The 18,716-nt window shown below is 33.4% G+C and overlaps 1 protein-coding gene, 1 long non-coding RNA gene and 2 pseudogenes across 4 annotated transcripts; 1 reads left to right on the top strand and 3 right to left on the bottom strand.

The window, feature by feature from the left end:
* The first annotated feature begins 2,936 nt into the window (after window positions 1-2,936).
* LOC147925184 (uncharacterized) lies at window positions 2,937-5,105 on the top strand (annotated as a pseudogene).
* An 836-nt stretch (window positions 5,106-5,941) lies between these two features.
* Window positions 5,942-8,278, bottom strand: LOC104750050 (uncharacterized). The gene is made up of 5 exons (XM_010471774.3): window positions 7,947-8,278; window positions 7,583-7,706; window positions 7,172-7,496; window positions 6,684-7,085; window positions 5,942-6,378 (listed from the first exon to the last, which is right to left on the bottom strand). The coding sequence occupies exons 2-5, from the start codon at window positions 7,660-7,662 to the stop codon at window positions 6,058-6,060; spliced, it is 1,128 nt and encodes a 375-aa protein (XP_010470076.2). The 5' UTR covers window positions 7,663-7,706; window positions 7,947-8,278; the 3' UTR covers window positions 5,942-6,057.
* A 325-nt stretch (window positions 8,279-8,603) lies between these two features.
* Window positions 8,604-9,769, bottom strand: LOC104750049 (uncharacterized). Of its 2 annotated transcripts, none has more exons than XR_015585419.1 (3): window positions 9,312-9,769; window positions 9,164-9,226; window positions 8,604-8,861 (listed from the first exon to the last, which is right to left on the bottom strand). It is a non-coding gene; the product is annotated as an uncharacterized LOC104750049 (long non-coding RNA). The 2 variants fall into 2 exon arrangements; XR_761516.2 differs by having other exon boundaries at window positions 9,457-9,747.
* Window positions 9,770-10,370: 601 nt separating this feature from the next.
* On the bottom strand, window positions 10,371-12,891 carry LOC104750048 (vicilin-like seed storage protein At2g28490; annotated as a pseudogene). Its single transcript, XR_015583776.1, has 5 exons — window positions 12,420-12,891; window positions 12,160-12,341; window positions 11,998-12,072; window positions 11,260-11,676; window positions 10,371-10,942 (listed from the first exon to the last, which is right to left on the bottom strand). The product of XR_015583776.1 is annotated as a vicilin-like seed storage protein At2g28490 (transcript).
* Window positions 12,892-18,716: the final 5,825 nt, after the last annotated feature.

Below are 18,716 nucleotides of genomic sequence, written 5' to 3'. Positions count from 1 at the left end.
CTGACTTAAATCGCTTTTCTATAGATGGTTTTTTTTTCAAACGATAGATGACACATGACAGTATTTAATCCTATAAAAATCTAAAACTATTTCAACAAGTCTTATTTATATGTGTTTCTAGTGCACATCTCACTATTCAACCTTTAATTATAATTTATATTTTCCAAAAAAATATATATATATTTAAATAATAGTATGATAGAAATGATAAATTTCATGATGTATAATTGCATAGGCTTTTTATTTTATTTTATTTTTCTTAGCATGAAATTAAAGACTTCTGACGCATATGTATTGAATGGATAAACATCCTCCCGGACGACACTCTCCAATAGTTCAATGTTACTTTAGGTGTGCGAGTTTGGGTATACGGGTTGGGCTGTGGCGGATCTAGGAGGAAAATTTACATGGAGCACACCTGAAGACTTACTTTAACAAAGTTTTTTTACAAGGACAAAACATAAAAAATGATTAAAAAAAAATGTGACACTTTTTACCAAATGTGCTAAAATATGTTATGCAAAATATATTAAACTGAAGAATTATTAAGAATGAGTGTGGGGCACATGCTCCATCTCCATTACACCTAGACCCCAGGGTTGGGTCGGGTCGGTTTTTTCGGTTATTTGGATTTTCAAAAACTCCATCAAACATAATCGAACAAAAAAGTTGGTTCGGGTCGGGTTTCGGGTCGAGTCGAATGAGAATTAGTCTTGGTTTGTCCAGTTTAAATCTTAAAATCGATTGAAATCGGTACAAATCTGGTTTAAACCGGTTAAATTATGGTATATTTCGGTATAATTTTATTTTTTTATTAAAAATAATATAAAAAATCGGGTTTGGTCGGGTCGGTTCGGGTCGGGTACTGAACAAGATTTTTAATCTTTCCAAATTTAACCGAACCCTAAATTTGGTTGAACAAAAACCCGAAATTTCGGATCGGGTCAGGTCGGGTCAAAGTCGCAGGCTGAATACTTATAGTTAGATCATGTACAAAAATTTACAAAAACAAAAAAAAACTAACATAAATCATAGGCTTAATGCGTAATGTGGCGTTGGGTGCCGATGTCACATTACCATCACATTGGTGTTTGTTCCAACGACTTAAATGGAATGTGGTGGTACACTGCGTCATAGGCCACACACAACAATATCACCCACTGCAACCTGCTTTCTCTTAAAAAGAGTAAATCATTTTCTCTTAAAAAGAGTAAATCATTTAATCGAAACAATGGTATTTCAACGCACGTCAAAAATCTAGAAAAAGAAAAAAAAAAACATATCGACTTCCAAATTTTCAACATGTTAATAATTTATCTGTCGGTGCTTATACTACTTTGTCTTTTCTATATTCTCGTTGTTAATAACGTGTACGTTGGTGTCTAATTATTAGGTTTTATAGTATATGTTTATAATTAATATTCATAAAATAATAGAATTTGCCTTTTATTCGTTATGAAAAACTTAAATTTAGTTGTACAAAACAAACGATTTAATATTTGGTTGTACAAAACAAACGATTTAATAGTGCAGTATGGTTGAACTGTAGTATATATGGGACAAAAGTATTTGCGAAATAAGTATGGTTAATGCAAAATAAATAGTACAAAATAATGTTTGATTGAGAAAAAACTATTTTGCGGTGCGAAATTCATATTATTTTATTAATAACTAAAATAATTATATATAATAAATAAATATTATAGGCAAATATATCATAAACAGAAAAAAATTATTGTTAATGAAATAGTGATTTCATCTATTATTTAGTCCTAAAATTTTTTATAAGTACAAAACTTATTCTTCTAATTTTTTTTCAAAATTTTTAAATTAATTAATTATTTTATCATATGTGAAAATAATTAAGTAAATTCTTTCTTCAAAAAATACACATTTAAAAAGTAAATGATTTATAAACTTTTAACAATTTAACTAAAAACATGTTTATTATTATTCATAAATTAATAAATTAAGTAAATAAAACAAACAAATAAATATTTGCTAATTCAAAGCGTTTTTTGAGATAATCCGCAGGGTAGTTGGTAAATATGTAAAGAAAAACGGTCCGTAAGTTAATTATCTTGTTTTGAAAAACGCATATATGTTATTTTCACTGTTTAGGAAAAACGCAAATTATTAAAAAAAATTGGTGACATTTGGTGTATTTGATTTCCAAGTCTTGAAATACGCACTTTGGAGTGCTTCCATTCAGTTCGTTAGAATGTGACATGAACAGTCAAAAATGAGGAAAAAGGAGACAACATAGACCAATAACTAGAAGATTGGAACCAGAAGATTGAAGGTTTGGAATCAGAAGATTGAAGGTTTGGAATCGAAGGACCAATTGCTTTAGAGGAAGGGTTTGGATTCGATGGGAATGGAGAGAAGGCTATTAATGGCGAAGGCGATTTGGTTCTACAATCGCGAAAGAAAGAAATCGAGTTTCAGTTGGAGATCTTAGCGGTTCGTATTGTGTAGTCGAATAAATTGGATGAGATTGAAGCAATTGGAATAACATGGTACGTTTCTTAGATTTAGTACAATTGTTTTATGATTTGGGTTCTTAGATTTTGGATAGCAAATTAGGGTTATGTGTGGGTGTTGGAAAATTAGGGATTTGGGTGTCCATGTATCCGGTATGATCCATTTTTTTGATATTGGTATTGACGAATCCTTAATTTTTGTTTGGTTAGCAATGTAAGAGCAAGATTATTGGTAGGTTGAGACTTTACAAAACAAGTGTAAAGAGTTGAGACTATACCAAACAAGTGTTGCTTTGTTGTCTTGGTTTTGTATAAAGAGATATTGAACTCCTGGGGATTGGTTTTGCTAATGGTGATTGTTTGTTTCTTGCAGACAAGGATCAGAACAATTTGGAGAAGAAGGTGGTTACTCTTATAGTCCAAGCCGCTGTGAAAGAAGGTGTTTCTCTACAAATGGCTTATTCTTCCCAAAATGATGTTGATGACATAATTGATGAATGTTTTAATCAAACATGTGATCAAATCAGCAACCAAGTTTGGCAAAATCTTATGGCTCCACCGGTTCAACAACAACGACCACCTAAACCAAGAAAAAAGCGAGTTTACATTGAAAGAAATCGAGAAGTCGGTCATGAGCACTTGTAGAATGATTATTTCAGTGAGGATGCAACTTACCCACCCAACATGTTCCGACGCCGTTTTAGAATGAACAAGCCATTATTCATTCGTATTGTGGATAAACTCGCAAATAAAGTTCCCTTCTTTCAACAAAGAAGAGATGCTACCGGAAGGTTGGGTCTGTGTACATTGCAAAAGTGTACAGCAGCAATTCGTATGATGGCATATGGTTCTGCAGCTGATGCGGTTGACGAATACCTCTGTCTTTCTGAAGCCATGGCGCTATCATGCTTGGAGAATTTTATAGATTCAGTCATAACTTTATTTGGAGATGAGTACGTGAGAAGACCCACACCAGCAGATCTTCAACGACTACTTGACATTGGCGAGTTTTGCGGATTTCCTGGCATGATAGGAAGCATCGATTGTATGCATTGGGAGTGGAAGAATTGTCCCACCGCATGGAAAAGTCAATACACCCGCGGATCTGGAAATCCCACAATCGTTTTAGAGGCGGTGGCTTCGTATGATCTCTGGATCTGACATGCTTTTTTTGGACCACCGAGTACATTAAACGATATCAATATTCTTGATCGATCTCCAGTCTTTGATGATATTTTGCATGGTCGAGCTCCTAAAGTTAAATACAGTGTCAACGGACATGAGTATAAATTGGCTTACTATCTGACGGATGGTATTTATCCAAAATGAGCTACTTTTATCCAATCTATTACGCTACCACAAACTCCAAAAGCCTTTTTATTTGCGAGACAACAAGAAGTTGTGCGTAAAGATGTAGAGCGTGCTTTTGGAGTTTTGCAGGCTCGATTTGCCATAGTCAAAAACCCGACTCTTATTTGGGATAAGGTAAAAATTGGGAAAATAATAAGAGCGTGTATCATACTGCACAATATGATAGTAGAAGACGAACAAGATGGGTTCACTCTGTTTGATGAAAATGAATTTGCACAATTGCAGTCAAATATAGCTTCAGAAGTTGACTACACGCTTCCAACAACCAGACTTTCATGTGTCGAAACTATGCTCAAGATTCAAATGGATGTTCGTGATCGAGAAAAACATAAACGCTTGCAAGATAATTTGGTTGAGAATATTTGGGCAAAATTTGGAACAAATCAGTATTATAATTTATCATTTTCTCGATTTATGAATTGCACTTCTATTGTAATATGTATTAATGTTTTTATTATGTATTGTATGTTTAAATATTAATTAAATACAATATTTTCTATTTTTATAAATTCTTAAATGTTTACACATTTATACCACTTATATTCTATTTACAAATTTTTTATTTAAAAAAACAATATTTTAAAAAATAAAAGATCCAAAATTAGAACGTACCATTGGAGGATTAAATTTTTCCTAAGAGATCATGGGTTCTTATATTCAAAACCATTCACAATTTATTTATAAAATAATCAAACAGTGTTTAACAACCCCAAATTGAGAGACCACCAATAATCATGCTCTAACAGTTGGGGTAACTCAGAATTCAAAGGAGTGTCTATTTGGGATGTTTCAAGTCAAAATAACTTTTGGAAGAATGATTTGAAATATCATTTCTTAAAGTGTTTATAGTTTGTAACTTGGTTACCTTATAACGTTTTTATTTAATTTACAACAAAAAAAAATCCAAATTTTTGCAGATTCTAGTGATTAAATACAGTATGTATTTCGGTATGAGATTTCCTAATACAAAAGAATGGAACATAAGACTCATCAGTCAATTAATTTCACCATTTAAGTTTTTGAAATTTTGACAAATCATGACCTTAAACTTCTGTTTAGTATAGATCTTTGCTAGTTAGCTTCAATTTGTGGCTAATATGGATTATGTTGGACAGGAGGCTTCATGTACGATTAGGCCATAATACACATAATATTCAATTCTATATTGGTATTCGATCTTCTGCATTGAAGAACAACAAGATTTTGCCTAGATATTGGAACCAAACCTATAATACTGTAAATCATTGTTAAAATTAAATAAGACAAACCCTTTCACTTTCGACTATCCATTCAACTTGTTCAGTGGTTTGATATATTTCTATAACAGAACCATCTTTTTGGATCCAATTTAGATATAAAATGGTTAATGACCTAATCAGACGCATAGCGTCTCAACCACGATAGACATTTAATCAACAAATATACTACCACAAAAATAGTTACTGTTCATAAATTTAAAGATTTGTGAGTCCTTCAAATTAAAACCAAAAAGTCACGTTTTCATCAACAAATTAAAATCCATCATAATTTCATATTCATAGAGGTCGTAAGCGGTTGACCAAAATCAGAACCTAAAAAATCGAGAGCATCCCGACATACGGTGAAAATAAAAAGAGAATAATAGTATAAAATAAAAGGGAGTACAAATGGAGAGTGTTTGGAATAGTTGTAATTGTCGTTGTCCGAAACTAAACAAGCCAACAACAACATGTGACGCGCGTTTCCATAACTCGTCCGTGTTTGGTACTATTGGCGTAACGACCTCAATGCTCTCAATCTCATCATTTATAAGTCGCTCACCTATTATAATTATTTATGTTTTATTTATTTTATTTTTCTTTTATTTATACCATGTCAATCGTATGCAAATCATTTACCTAATCCAGGATCCGTTAAGTGATCATATAAGTTCTGTGAGGTTTGAAACACATATAAATTGATACCATTTGCATGTATATTTGGTCTCTTGGATCAATTTACACATTCATATTTTTGAGTTATCACATCACATGTTATGTTCACAAGTCTTTTTTGTTTACCTTTCTTCTACTTGAACCTGATTTTTGGACGCTAGCAAAAGATACAGATGAAATAAACAGGAAATAATTAAAGACTTTTGTGCCATAAAGAATTTATTCTACAATGTAGCCAAAACTTGTAATGTGATCTATAAACCAAAGTTTCTATATATCCAATTAAGAGTCTAGTTTTCAGTTTCAGACAACTCTTCCTTTGCAGAAGCAGAAGAAGAAGAACCATTATCTAATATTTCACAGAGCTCTTCATCTTCATCTTCGTCTTCTGAATTAGCATCAGTGTCCGAACTACTAAGATAAAGCTCATTCTGATGATGATGATTACGTGATTCCGATGGAGAATTATCCAATATCGAAAGAGGATTTCTGTTATTGGGGTCATCGTAAAGAGCAACATGCCTGTAGTATAGTTCAAGTTCCTTCTCTGCAATCGATATGAAGTGTCTCACCGATTCAAGAGATTGTTCGTACTTTGATTTTTCATACGCCTGCAAAGGGAAACATAACCATGTTAGAAAACTAGCAACCAAAACATAACCCGAATCAAATGAGTAGACTTCAGAATGATATATTGATCTTTAATTACCAAAAATGAACAAAAACAAAAGATACCCCCTAATAGATTTGTCCTGTGATTCCTATTAGACATGCTAGTCGAGTGCAAATCATGTTTCGACAACAGTAAGGTTTCTAGTTTCAAATCCTAAATGCACAAAGCATAAGCAGGTAAAGTTTTACTTCATATTCATCTACAGTAAGATGTCTGTAAACAAAAACAAATTTGAGGACTTACCCTTTTCTTCGATAATGTATCGATTGGAGACATAAGTTGTGGCTGCACATAACCCTTTCCTCTATAAAATATAATTGTATCATCGCCGATTATGTTAACAGGCACACCACCACTCAGTTTGGCAAGCTCCTCTGCAAATTGCTGCACTTGGCCTGGCTTACTATTATTGCATATAACCTTAACGGTTTCATGTTTTTTCCAATGCAAATGCATGTTTAGAATAACACCACCAAATACTCCTCTTCTCCCAATCGGTACATAATTAGATCTCTTCTGACCCATTTTCTTCAAATAGAAACGTTCTTCCCCAGTAATCTCATGCGGTCGAACCTCAGGTCCCTGCACTTTCGCAACTTCATACCGTTTCAGTTTCTCAATCAGCAATGCTTCTTTGATCTTGGCCTAAATACAAGGAGCAGCATAACAAATCACACATCAAATAAACCCTTAACTCATCAAATCCATACTAGTGCTAGACTATCACATACCTTTTCAAGCTTGTACTTTATTCTTTCCTCCGGATTAGCAAACTTCTTCTTCTTCCCTTTAACAGTAAGTCTCCGTGGGTCTTTCCTGTTAGCTGCGTTCCTTTCCTCTCTTTCTTTCTTCCTTTTCAACTTCAGACGTTTTTTCGTCAACCACTTATACTTCTTGGGAGGATCAAGTTCCCGAGTTTCAAACTTTGGTTTCCCTTCTGATATCACTAGATTCACCGTACCGTGACTGAAATTTCTACATATTGGCCTTGAGATTGTTGTCAGTAAAGATAATGTCAATGTCGAATAAGAAAACTCTTGGCTTTGCTGAAGCAACCTAGTGGGCAAAAAATTCACAAGAGTACAATCACATTTTGAGACATAACATACTAAACTGTGTTGTATAGTCTCGGATACACAAACCTGGAAGAAATGAGAAGTGGATATGAAGATTTAAGTAGAGATGAAGCTTTTCGAAACCCACGAGCAAAAGCAATTGCCATAATTTGGCTTAATTCGAGCTCAAGAACCTAGCTTTTTGTATAGTCTGCTACAAAATGCAACATTTTAGAATAACGTTTACTCAAAATTAACCATATTGAGGCTAAACATATTAAGCCAAATCTTCTAAGCAGCATTTCGTCGAACAACTGGTGCGCATAGTACGAAATTACAAAATTTACTACAAAAAAAACTCTAAAAATTGAATTCTCGAAGACATTCAAATTAATCGTTATCCATATTGAATAAAAAAAAAAAATGAATAATTGAATATCAAAACCTTTACCTGAGAAAGCTCATGGAGCTGGGTTGAGGAAGCCTTTACTGTGAAGGAATAAGGATTCGACGTTGGCTTCCTAAAATCAGAATGATAGAAGAGTGAAAGGAGATGAAGTACACTGATTTCGTCCCGGCGCGTGGTTTAAGGAACCAGTAACATGCTTCGCCGGAGGTGGTGGTGATGGCTCGGCGAGAGAGAGAACCAAAAAAGAGAGAAGGAGGTTTTAATATTTGGGCCTAGCCAACCAAAAAGCCCATTCGGTGTTTGATTCTTAAAATAAAGTATGGGCTTTGAAGTTAAGGTTATGAAAGTGGCATTTTATGCTCATCCCCAAAGATAAAAAAGGTCAAAAGCTTGAGATAAAGATGCCAAAAACAAGATATGCTCCCAATTTAATGTTATAATTAGTCATCCTTTACTATCTTGATCTTTCCAACAATAAGTTAGGCAAAAGTACCATGTTGCTTGCGGAGATTGAATGTGCTAAGAGTATCTCCATCAAAGCATCTTTAAGTAAAGTATTTTAATACAGATATTATTTTTAATTTTGAAAAAAGTAAAATTAAGAAACTTTTAAGAAACTTTAATATTGCTTAGGTCCATTGAAGGTTGTTAAATTTAAGTTTTTTAAAAATATTTTTATTTGTAATTGTTATTATGGTATTTTGTTAAAATTTATAAGACTTGTATACTTTTAAAAACTTAAAAATATTGCATTCAATAAAAGTTTAAACAAACATGATATAAAAGCATATTAAAAATAAATTACAAAATGATTAATTTTAATTTTGATTTGTGCCAAACTTTCTCCATATATGCTCAACCAAATCCGCTTTCAGTCGATCATGCATTTTTTATCACGAACTTCATTTCGAATGGTCATGACATTTCCCATCATATTGCCGAGATTTGAAGGGATATCTGTAAAATACGCAGAATCAACTTGTGAACTTGTGAAGTTCTGTAGAATACCAAGCATTGTGTGTTTACACTAGACATAAAGTGTTTAACTGTGACAACAACCAACAATGTGTGTTTAAGTGTGACAAAACAAGCAATCAATGATAAGTACCAACCATTGAGAACAAAATTAACTCGACAGTAAGTGTTGAAGTGTGACAGACAACAACCAACCATTTCGTATTCAACAAACTTTTTCATTTAAACTCAAACTTATAGAAACTAACAAGCATTACAGGTTAATTTAGAAAAAAGATAATTACCTTGTACGAATTTGACAGGTACACAAAGAGTGAGCTAGGTAGTTGACTCGCAGATGCTATACACTGCAAAAAGAATTAAAATCCAGTGAGAAATAGAAGAGAGGCCAGTTATATTGAAATTCAAGTGTCAAAACATATAGATTATTACCTAGAAAAATGATTCATGTCGATATAAATTCAAGAGGCCAGTTATATTAAAATCCATAAAACTAATGATTCATGTCGATCTACTAATGAAATCAAAGAGATTATTAGTTAGAGAAACGATTAAACCAAACAATTCGAGAATTGACCACTTCAATTTCCGATTTGGTGAAGCAAAAACCCTCTCCAGTTGATGAACCGCCACCGTCGATAGTGCCGCAGTCGATCGAGATGATGATATCGCCGGTGAAAGACGCTTTGCCCACTGTTATACCTCTCAATTATACAATCTTCTCTCAAGCTTTTCCATCGAAATCTTCTGATCTATCGATAGCGAAGTGACGAGAGAGGAGAGACAAAGAAACGATTAAGGAGAGAGATAGGAGAACAAAATAAGAAAAGAAAAAAAAAAGAATTTTTTTTATTTTTTTACTCCAATCAATCAGAAAGCAACACACCCATGATTCTTCATAAACCTATGAGCATTATTAGTGGGAGAACGCTGATACGTTGGTCAACACAAAAAAAAGTATTTTAATATATTACTAATTACAAATTGACAGCTGTTAAAAAGGTAAGAGTACGTTTCTAGCCAAAGTAACTGAAACACCCTTTTCTCTTCTTTTTTTTTTTGTATTTTTTTATTTATTTTTAATAAGAGAAATCGTGGGAAGTAACAATGAGTAATGATAGTCTAAAACATCTAAGCTAACAATTAATTCTTAAAATCAGATTATTTTCATTATAATTAATCTGCTTTTTTGCTAAGCAACTTGCAAGCAATTCATTAAGATACTTTGATGGAGATACTCTAAACCTTTCTCAAAGAGTTTTGAAACTCCTACAAATCGATCAAATCAAGTTCCTTCCAACACTACGACACATGTCCTCAAAATAATAATGATACAAAGAATCATAAAATTAATATTCATGTGGTTGTGGAAAAAGTTTTTTTTTTTTTTTTTTTTAAACCATTCCTTTATGTAAATCTAGATTAAAAATCTGACTTCACGGTAACTTTCGACCAAACAAGAGATAATTAGCGATTGTGAAGACTGAAGAATGGACTAAAACATATTCTGCTTAGTGGATTACCTTTATTAATTACTGTTATTTTAAAGTAACAAAAACATACATCCGTACAAACTCATGGCTAACTACATACATAAACATTCAAAAAGAAAAACCATTTCGCACATTCCTCAAACAAGGAGTGCGACCGAAACCGTAACGCACCGATTAACCGACATGTGGAGGAGCTGCCGATGCAGTAGGCAGAATAACAGCTTCTCTTTGTGCTTCGATGAACCTCCTCATTGTCTCTTCGTCGACACCAAAAGCCATTGACAACGACGTCACATTTAGAGACGTGAGTAACGAGTTCGATCCAACCAAGAACTGAGGCCGATTCTTGTGAGCCGACGTGGTGAATCCTACAAACTCGAATGGTGCAGTCCGAGAAGCAATCTGGCAAAAGGCGAAGTAGCGAGGGATCCAAAAGACATCGCCTACAGAGACTCTTGTGTTCATAGCAGACGTTCCGTTTGGAAATACAACTTGGATCTCTCCAGAGCCAGCTAAAACGATGCCATATTCTGTGGCTGTTGGGTTCATATGGGGAGCCATCATTGATCCCTAACAAAAGTTTGGAATTTGATCGGTTAAATACGGTTTAACATTATTATTATTTTTTTTCCTGAACCAAAACAACCCTTTTCATCGGTCGATATGAATTGTTCTACATACTACTTAAAATTACCAATTATTCTTAGCCGGTCTAGCTAGTTATCCAAAAATTACATAATGAACTTAATCACTTATCTAGAGCTTAGTTAATTAATGACAGTTCTACCCAAAAAAAAAAGTTAATTAATGACAGTTCACAACTAGTGGTTGTCATAGACATAAAGTTCGCTAGATGTTGGTAATAAAATAAGAGATATGAATCATACCGCGGTAAGATTAACTAGAAAAACGCCGATGCCCGAGTGTTTAAGAGGCTCGTAATCGTCATAATCAAGAGCAGTACTCCATCCATAGTCGTTTTTGAAACTAGGTTTCTGATCATAAATGTTGTACGAGTCTTGACACTTAGAAGATCCTGACCCTTTATTTTTTTCTTCTATTAGATCCATAAACGATCTTATAATAGTCCTCCAAGACCACCCTGAATTGTATTGTTGGTCTTGAGGGGTTCCTTGTTTCATCTCCAACAGTTTCTTGAGATGACTTCGTTTATCTTCCTCTCTTAACCCCAAAAATTGGGTCCATATCGTCGTCGGTTGTGGGCCTTCTGGTCCTTCCATGACGTGTACAATCGGGCCACGGAATTGACTCCTCATCATTTCTTGCAGCTCTGGTCGAGAAACCTAAAAATGAAAAACTGATATGAGATTAAGATTGAACAGAACGAGCCCTAACTAAATACTAATATGGAAGTTTTAAAACACCAATTTCTAACGTTCCTCTAATTAAGATGCATTTGTGCATATAATATTCCAATAACATTCCTATAAAAATATTACTATAGCCTTGTGCTGTGCATTTTCACCTTTGGACACATGCAAAGACCAAACTCCGATTTATCAAACAATTTGTAGGTTGTACTTTCATTTGAGTAGAATTTTTTTTTTTATATAATGCAGACAAACAATAAAAACATTAATAATCATTTAGGTTTGAGTACTAACGTTAAGTGCTGAGGTTAAAGTGTCGGGATCAAAGCCAGCGAGAACGGACGACGGTCCTCCACCTATATAGAAAGGCTGCGCACACAAGGAACTAGTTAGCTAAATACAAAATTCTGTAAGTCAATGTGATAATAATGAGTCCTAAATGTTAAACATGAGTACTTGGAAGGTTTCGAAACCGAGGCTTTGGGTAGGATCAATGCTGCAAATGACATGAAGGCGTTGGCCTCGGCCTGTGTTATGTAAATAAAAGACAGAACCAGCTGGGATCCAGTAGATGTCTCCTGCTTTCAATCTCCTCTCTCCGAATTCGTCTTTGCATATTACTCCAAGCGTAGCTTCACCTGCAAGTAAACACATGTTCTTGAGAGAGTGAGACACACATGTTGAGAGAGAGATAGAGAAAGGGAGAGAGTAGATACCTTGACGAATGAAGATGAGGAGGCTTGAGTCGAGATACTGAGGAACAAAGAGGGTTTTAGGTTCCATTGTTAGAAACCCAATGTGCATTGGCTTCTCAATGATTCTTCCTCTTGGCGATATCACAACTCTCATCTCTCCACCTTCTGATTTGATCACTTGCCTTGACTCTCTCATCATGAACCATCCTCTTCTTCCTCCTCCTCCTCCTCCTGTCCTCCTTCTCCTCCCCACTCTCCTCCTCCTCCTCCTCCTTCTCCTCCCCAATCTCCTCCTCCTCCTTCTCCCCCTTCTCCTCCCCAATCTCCTCCTTCTTCTCCTCCTCCCCACCCTTCTTCTCCTTCATACCCATTTGATCTCATCACCATTACTCCATGGATAAGCAACAGAAGCAAAAACGCAAAAGTTCTCTTGTTTTTCTCCATCTTTCTCCAACCTTTCCGATGATTCACAATGTTTTACAATCTTTGTAAGAAGGGGGCATGCATATATGTGTTAAGTAGGATGAAGAAGGCGACACGTGTGTAACATGCAAAAATTTGGAGCCTTCGTGTCTACTACACTCAGTGTCTTTTACCAGAGTTTGATGCATAAACGTTTTCTTTCCACCACCTCTCGTTTCATTGTTTCTTATGGGCTTCAGAAATATTATAAATTATTTGGAATTGGAGATCAACTCATATTTTTCCTAAGAGTCATGGAATATATAAAAAAATTAATATAATTTAGACCTTTTCCTAATTCGAAAACGCTGAATCTGTTAACCCAACAAGATGATGGTTTTAAATCGTAACACGTAATGGACCTAATGGTCTTGAACCAGTTCGTAAATTTTGGACATTTCATGAGACAGCATCGTATAAGTGAAGCAGTCGAAATGGCTCCGAGGTCAAAAAAAAAAAAGAGAAAAGTAAGAGTAAAATCATTGTACCACATTAAATATCTTCTAATGAAATCTTGGACAGAGCTTGCAACAAATTTAAGAAGACGAGAGACACCTAGATACTTAGGTGTCAACGTGTGGACGCATTTCTCATGCATTAAACCATGCAAAAGATTCTCCTCATCGTATCTAAGTGTTGGTCTATATACATATATATAGCTAGCTTCAATTATCTTGAGCTTCTCTTTACACTCCACCAAAATCACCTCAGCGAGCCACAAATACTTCTTTATTTTTCAATTTCGCCAGTTCACTCTTCTAAAACGTTTTTCAAGCTTCTACTTTTCTATTTTTTCTATTTGACCAAAAGGTTATTTCTATTCGATCCAAAAATCCTCCAGTCCTTTCATATATAGCTCTACAAATGTTTATAATGTTTCTAGATGAATTTCTAGGCCAAGAGAGATCAGAAAGCTCACGGCTAAACTTCAAGTCTGTGCTGGTCAACCTCAAGCTCAATGTCCTTAACTGGATAGATACATATCTTGGTATCATAGGAAAATTGCAGATACATATATGCAAGACCAGACTTATATAATACGTATGGCCTATAGATTTGTAACATATAAAAAGCAAAAAAAAAAAATGGGAGCGAGTAAAAAGTGTTATTTTTGATGATATGATGATGATTGATGATAATATTTTTGATGATGCCTGATGGTATGATAATGTGATTGTATTGTTGTTAAATGGACGAAATACAGTAGTAATATTTTATTTTTGTTGGTTTCAACTTTTAAAAAAGAAAAAAGAAAAGAAATGATGGGTTAAATGGTTAATCATTAACTTATTATCACCTAACTAAATTGACACATTGACCCATTAGTAACTAAATGGGTTGGATTGGACTTAATTTATGAACTGTCTCCTTAGTAATTTGTACTTCATAACACTATGTTGATTGTTGAGTGATAATTATTAAAGAAAAGCCCTTTTATTACTAATGGTACGTGGCCTTTATAGTTCGATTGGCATTACATGAGCACGTAAGTCGTAACGTTGTATCCTCGAAACGTTTCCATTTGACGGAAGAACTAACGGTTGAGTTATGCGATGACTTAGTTTACTGTATTATGTTAAACAATCATCATAACTAATGAAAGTACTGTATTAGTGTAATACTAACGTACTAGGTTTGAAATGTTTGGTTAATGTATTTCAGACAATAGTTTCCACATTTTATTTAGTCTTTGACTAACATATAGTCAGAATAATGAAATTAAAAGGTAAAAAAAAAATAGAGGCAACAAAAAAAGTTAAACTAATCGTCAAATTAACTTTTTGTACGGTGCGGATTTCAATCTAAAGTCTTATTCAACTGACATTACAACTTACAACTTACAGACAGAAGAAGCACTCAGATGGAAAGAAAATATTATTTAATAAAAGAACGAGATAATGTTCTATGTTTGTTCTAAAAGAAATCAAACCGCGTTATTTCTCAAATTTATAATTACAACATGTCTCTCTCTCCGAGAAAAATTATAATCTGCGCCAAAAATTATTTATTTAAAAGTATAAATAGTTATAGTTAATAGTTTGAAGATAGGAGATTTGAATTTTAATGTTGTCAAGTAAGAATTTGAAGTTTCTGTAATCTCTAGGAGAAGAAAGTCACACGGATAAAAAGCGAGCTAAAATTAACCTGTTTTGGTCACCTGTCCAAAAACATTGTGTCGAAAGGTTTCAAACTTTTTCTAAAAAAAAAATTATAAATTCAAGAAAAGATATTGTATTGGTATATGTTAAAGTTGCTGACAAAAATTAGGATCCGAGGATAATTGAAAATTTTTAATTATTCTCTAGAAGCAAACCAAGCTTGAAGGCTTATTTCTTATCGACATTATTGTGATAAAAAAATGTGACGTTATCGTGATTTTCCTAAATATCATTTTCTTACCATTTAAAATGCATTTAGAAAAGAGTATTTGTTTGAAACTCGTTGATCATAATGATAGTGGCAAAATCAAAATCTGATCAAAGCAGAATGGTACAAAGGTCTACATTGAGTTATAAGGAAATACGTAGTTTTTTGTATAGTGAAAAGGAATTGTATTTTGATGCTTTCTATGCAAAGTATATCTGTTTGTAAGCTTATTCACTTTATCCTTAAGAAGAAGAACAAAGGTCAGAATATGAATAGAACATTTACAATACTTATATAAAAAAACAAATATGAATAGAGAACAATGCGGTTTGGATGCAATGAGAACAGAGAACAATGCAAAAACTTGAAAAGGCTGCGCCATTTTGTTCAAGTTTGGCACTGTCCCCTTCACACGCTTATCAATTTGCACTTGCATTCACTATATCTATTTTGAAGACTGGAAAAGCTAAAAGAAATATAAAACGATGAAACTTTAGTTTTCTTTTTCCAACAAATAAAGAAAACTTTAGAAATTGTTTAATTTTCCTTATTAATATGTTTGACAAACTAAACAAACCGTGTGCTCGTGTCGTGACCATCCCATACGTGCACTACAAATTGGCTGCGAAGCCTTGTAGGAAAGTAATACTAATTTTTTATAATATGGATTCGTACGTACCCTTTGGTTGAACAATATATTAAGAAAGACAGATGAGTTTAGACTTTGTCGTGATATGAGTTTAATTCAAGTAAGAACCAAATCTAATAAAGTTGTAAAGCGTTCATAAAATAATTTGTGTTTAGTCTTCTTGTTGGCGCGTCGTATCCACCATTCTTATCACTTGGTTCCACATGTTTTCTTTATACGAATCTATCAATAATCCGCCACGGTAAACAAGATATTAAGAAACTAAGAAAAGCATTTCAAGTTCAAGAATTGAGAAATAATTTTTTTACGTTTAGTATGGTATAAGAGAGAACAAAATACAGAAAAATATTGCAGTGATATCGATACAAGTCGATAACGTTTCTGAATCATTCGGAATAATAAAGTGGTTGGTCCACTAAGTATGCCACAACAGGCTAATCTACCATGTTTAATTAGTCACTTATCATACTTAGAGATAGTTTATAGAGTTTGGCTGACCTATCAGGCTATCATGCAAAAGACCGCGGTATAAAAATTATTATCCCCATCTTATATCATCTTCATGACCATAGATTTTGCGGTTGGTTTGTAGGCTCTTCAATTTTTAACTTTATTGTGTCTAGTTCTATAAATAAGTAATAACAAAATATATTAAATTTTAAGTTTTATATAATCAAATAAAATATCATAGATTATAGTTAAATTTGAAAAGGAAAAACTCCTATCATTTAGTAAATTCAATATAACATTTTAGAATTCAATATCATATCTGTGGGTTCGCCTGTTGCCTTAATCTGCTTGAAAAGTGATAATAATCACATATGTACATAATTTTGATATTGATTTGTTATATATAGTCCCGAAAAATACAAGAATCTCACTTAAATTTGTGAATACAAATTTTCTTTTTAACATCAAGATTAAAGATAAAAATTAGCATATAAGTTGGGAAGTTAAGGAAAATTTCAGAATAAGTATTGAAAAACTGATGAAGAGGCTCTCTACCTGATTTAATTATGAAAATTGGAAGGACTGAAGGTAGGTACTTATTTTTTCCTTTCGGCTGCTTATGATAACAAAGTGACTAGGAAAAGTAAAGCTAATTTGTGTAATCATTACAATTATATACCCTAATTACCTTCAAACCTAATTTCAATAATATATAATAATTATTGTTTATAAAGGTTATCGACATTAATCGAGTTTTATTCCGACTATAAATATTGGCATTAGTGACATTTCTGGCAGAGCTACTACATACGTAAATATTTTGTTTCAAACCTAGCAACACTTTAGTCCTGCAAAACTTGTGAACTTTGTAATGCATTTTAATATTTTTATCTTCCACAACAAATCATTTGAGGGATATATATGACGCATATTTTGTCGGTGAACGTTACTGTATTCTTCAAAATTATCTGATCAATCTTGTATATAGCACCATATGCATGATATAATTATTTAAAATAAGTATATACAACGTTATTGTATCAATGTTGTAAATTTATTTGGTATACGTAATTCGTAATTGTAACTTACAAAAAAATGGTTGGAAAATATATATAGTCTCTAGAAAACTCGGACATACGTTCTAATTTTTTTATTTTTTTTGGATCGTAAACTAGCAGATAAAATGTACGCTGATGAGCAAACCGCACACCGTACCGATTGTTACGAGCCCAGTCCAACCATCGCTTAGGTCATAGTAGTCATTAGCCATTTCGATCAACCAAAAAATAAGTAGTCATTTCGACTTCGTGCCGACAAATAACGGAACTAACGATGCAGATAATATTCTTTTGCTTGTAGTGACAGTCACGTGGGTTGCACATGATGCCGGTAAAAATTGTATAAACTATTGTTTTGGACCACAGTATTGATTTTGTTCTTTGGTTGAATCTCAATTAGACCATTCGTAGGAATAGTATCGAGTCAACGTGGTCATATTGTGAGTTGTGTGACATATGTCGGTAAACACAATTTTATTTGGTTTTATGTTAATTAATTTACTTGAAAATTTGTTAAGTTTTATATATTTTGTCTCTTATGGGTTAGGGAAATGTGTTTTAGGACATCCCTATGTATAATACAATAATCTAATGGTCTCAATTATAATCTGATGAGAAATTTTTGGGAGACACCATAACTTCAATAGGAACACAATGATTAAGGTCAATATTTCCAAATAATATTTACCCTTGAAAACACCATCATTAAAGTTGTTAGATTTTCTTTTTAACATCGAGGTTGTTAGTTAATTCCATCAGTAACCCTTATTGACAAGTTAGATAGATGTCCACACATAACATGAGTGCGTATACGTAGATCAATCACAAATACATATCGATGTGGTCACATGGAGCAAAACGCGTAAATGTCTAGCAGTCACTACTGTCTACAGAGACGTGTCATGTCTTCGTTGTGTCCTTAGCGAAAAGAGTTAATTCGCCTTCACATTGCTATGGATGGTTTCAAGAACCTGAATTCTTATTTACAATCTTCACAAGAATACAAAATAGGATGACAAAACACGCGTCAGATTTAACCAAGAGCTAGCTGTGTGCCCACTAATTTGTTCGAATGGGTTTGATATTCGCCTTATAGATTAATGTCAAGAATCGAATTGTTCCACGTACAAAAATCCTTGTAGTTCCCTCTTGCATGTTTATTGAAGATAGTTTGTAGATAGAAATCTATGAATTTTGGGGATTAACCTAAATTTTGGTCCGGTTATTAAAAAGAAGGAACAAAAAAAAATACACATTAATTATTTGCTTCCGGGGAGCATTATCAGAAACATTAACAATGACATCCTTCTCATTATAAAACGAAACAACAAA

The sequence above is a fragment of the Camelina sativa genome, chromosome 16 (assembly GCF_030686135.1).
Source record: "Camelina sativa cultivar CO46 ecotype springtype chromosome 16, ASM3068613v1".
Lineage (NCBI taxonomy): Eukaryota > Viridiplantae > Streptophyta > Magnoliopsida > Brassicales > Brassicaceae > Camelina > Camelina sativa.
Note: the sequence above shows the minus strand (reverse complement) of the source record. Positions and strands in the feature narration are given on the sequence as shown.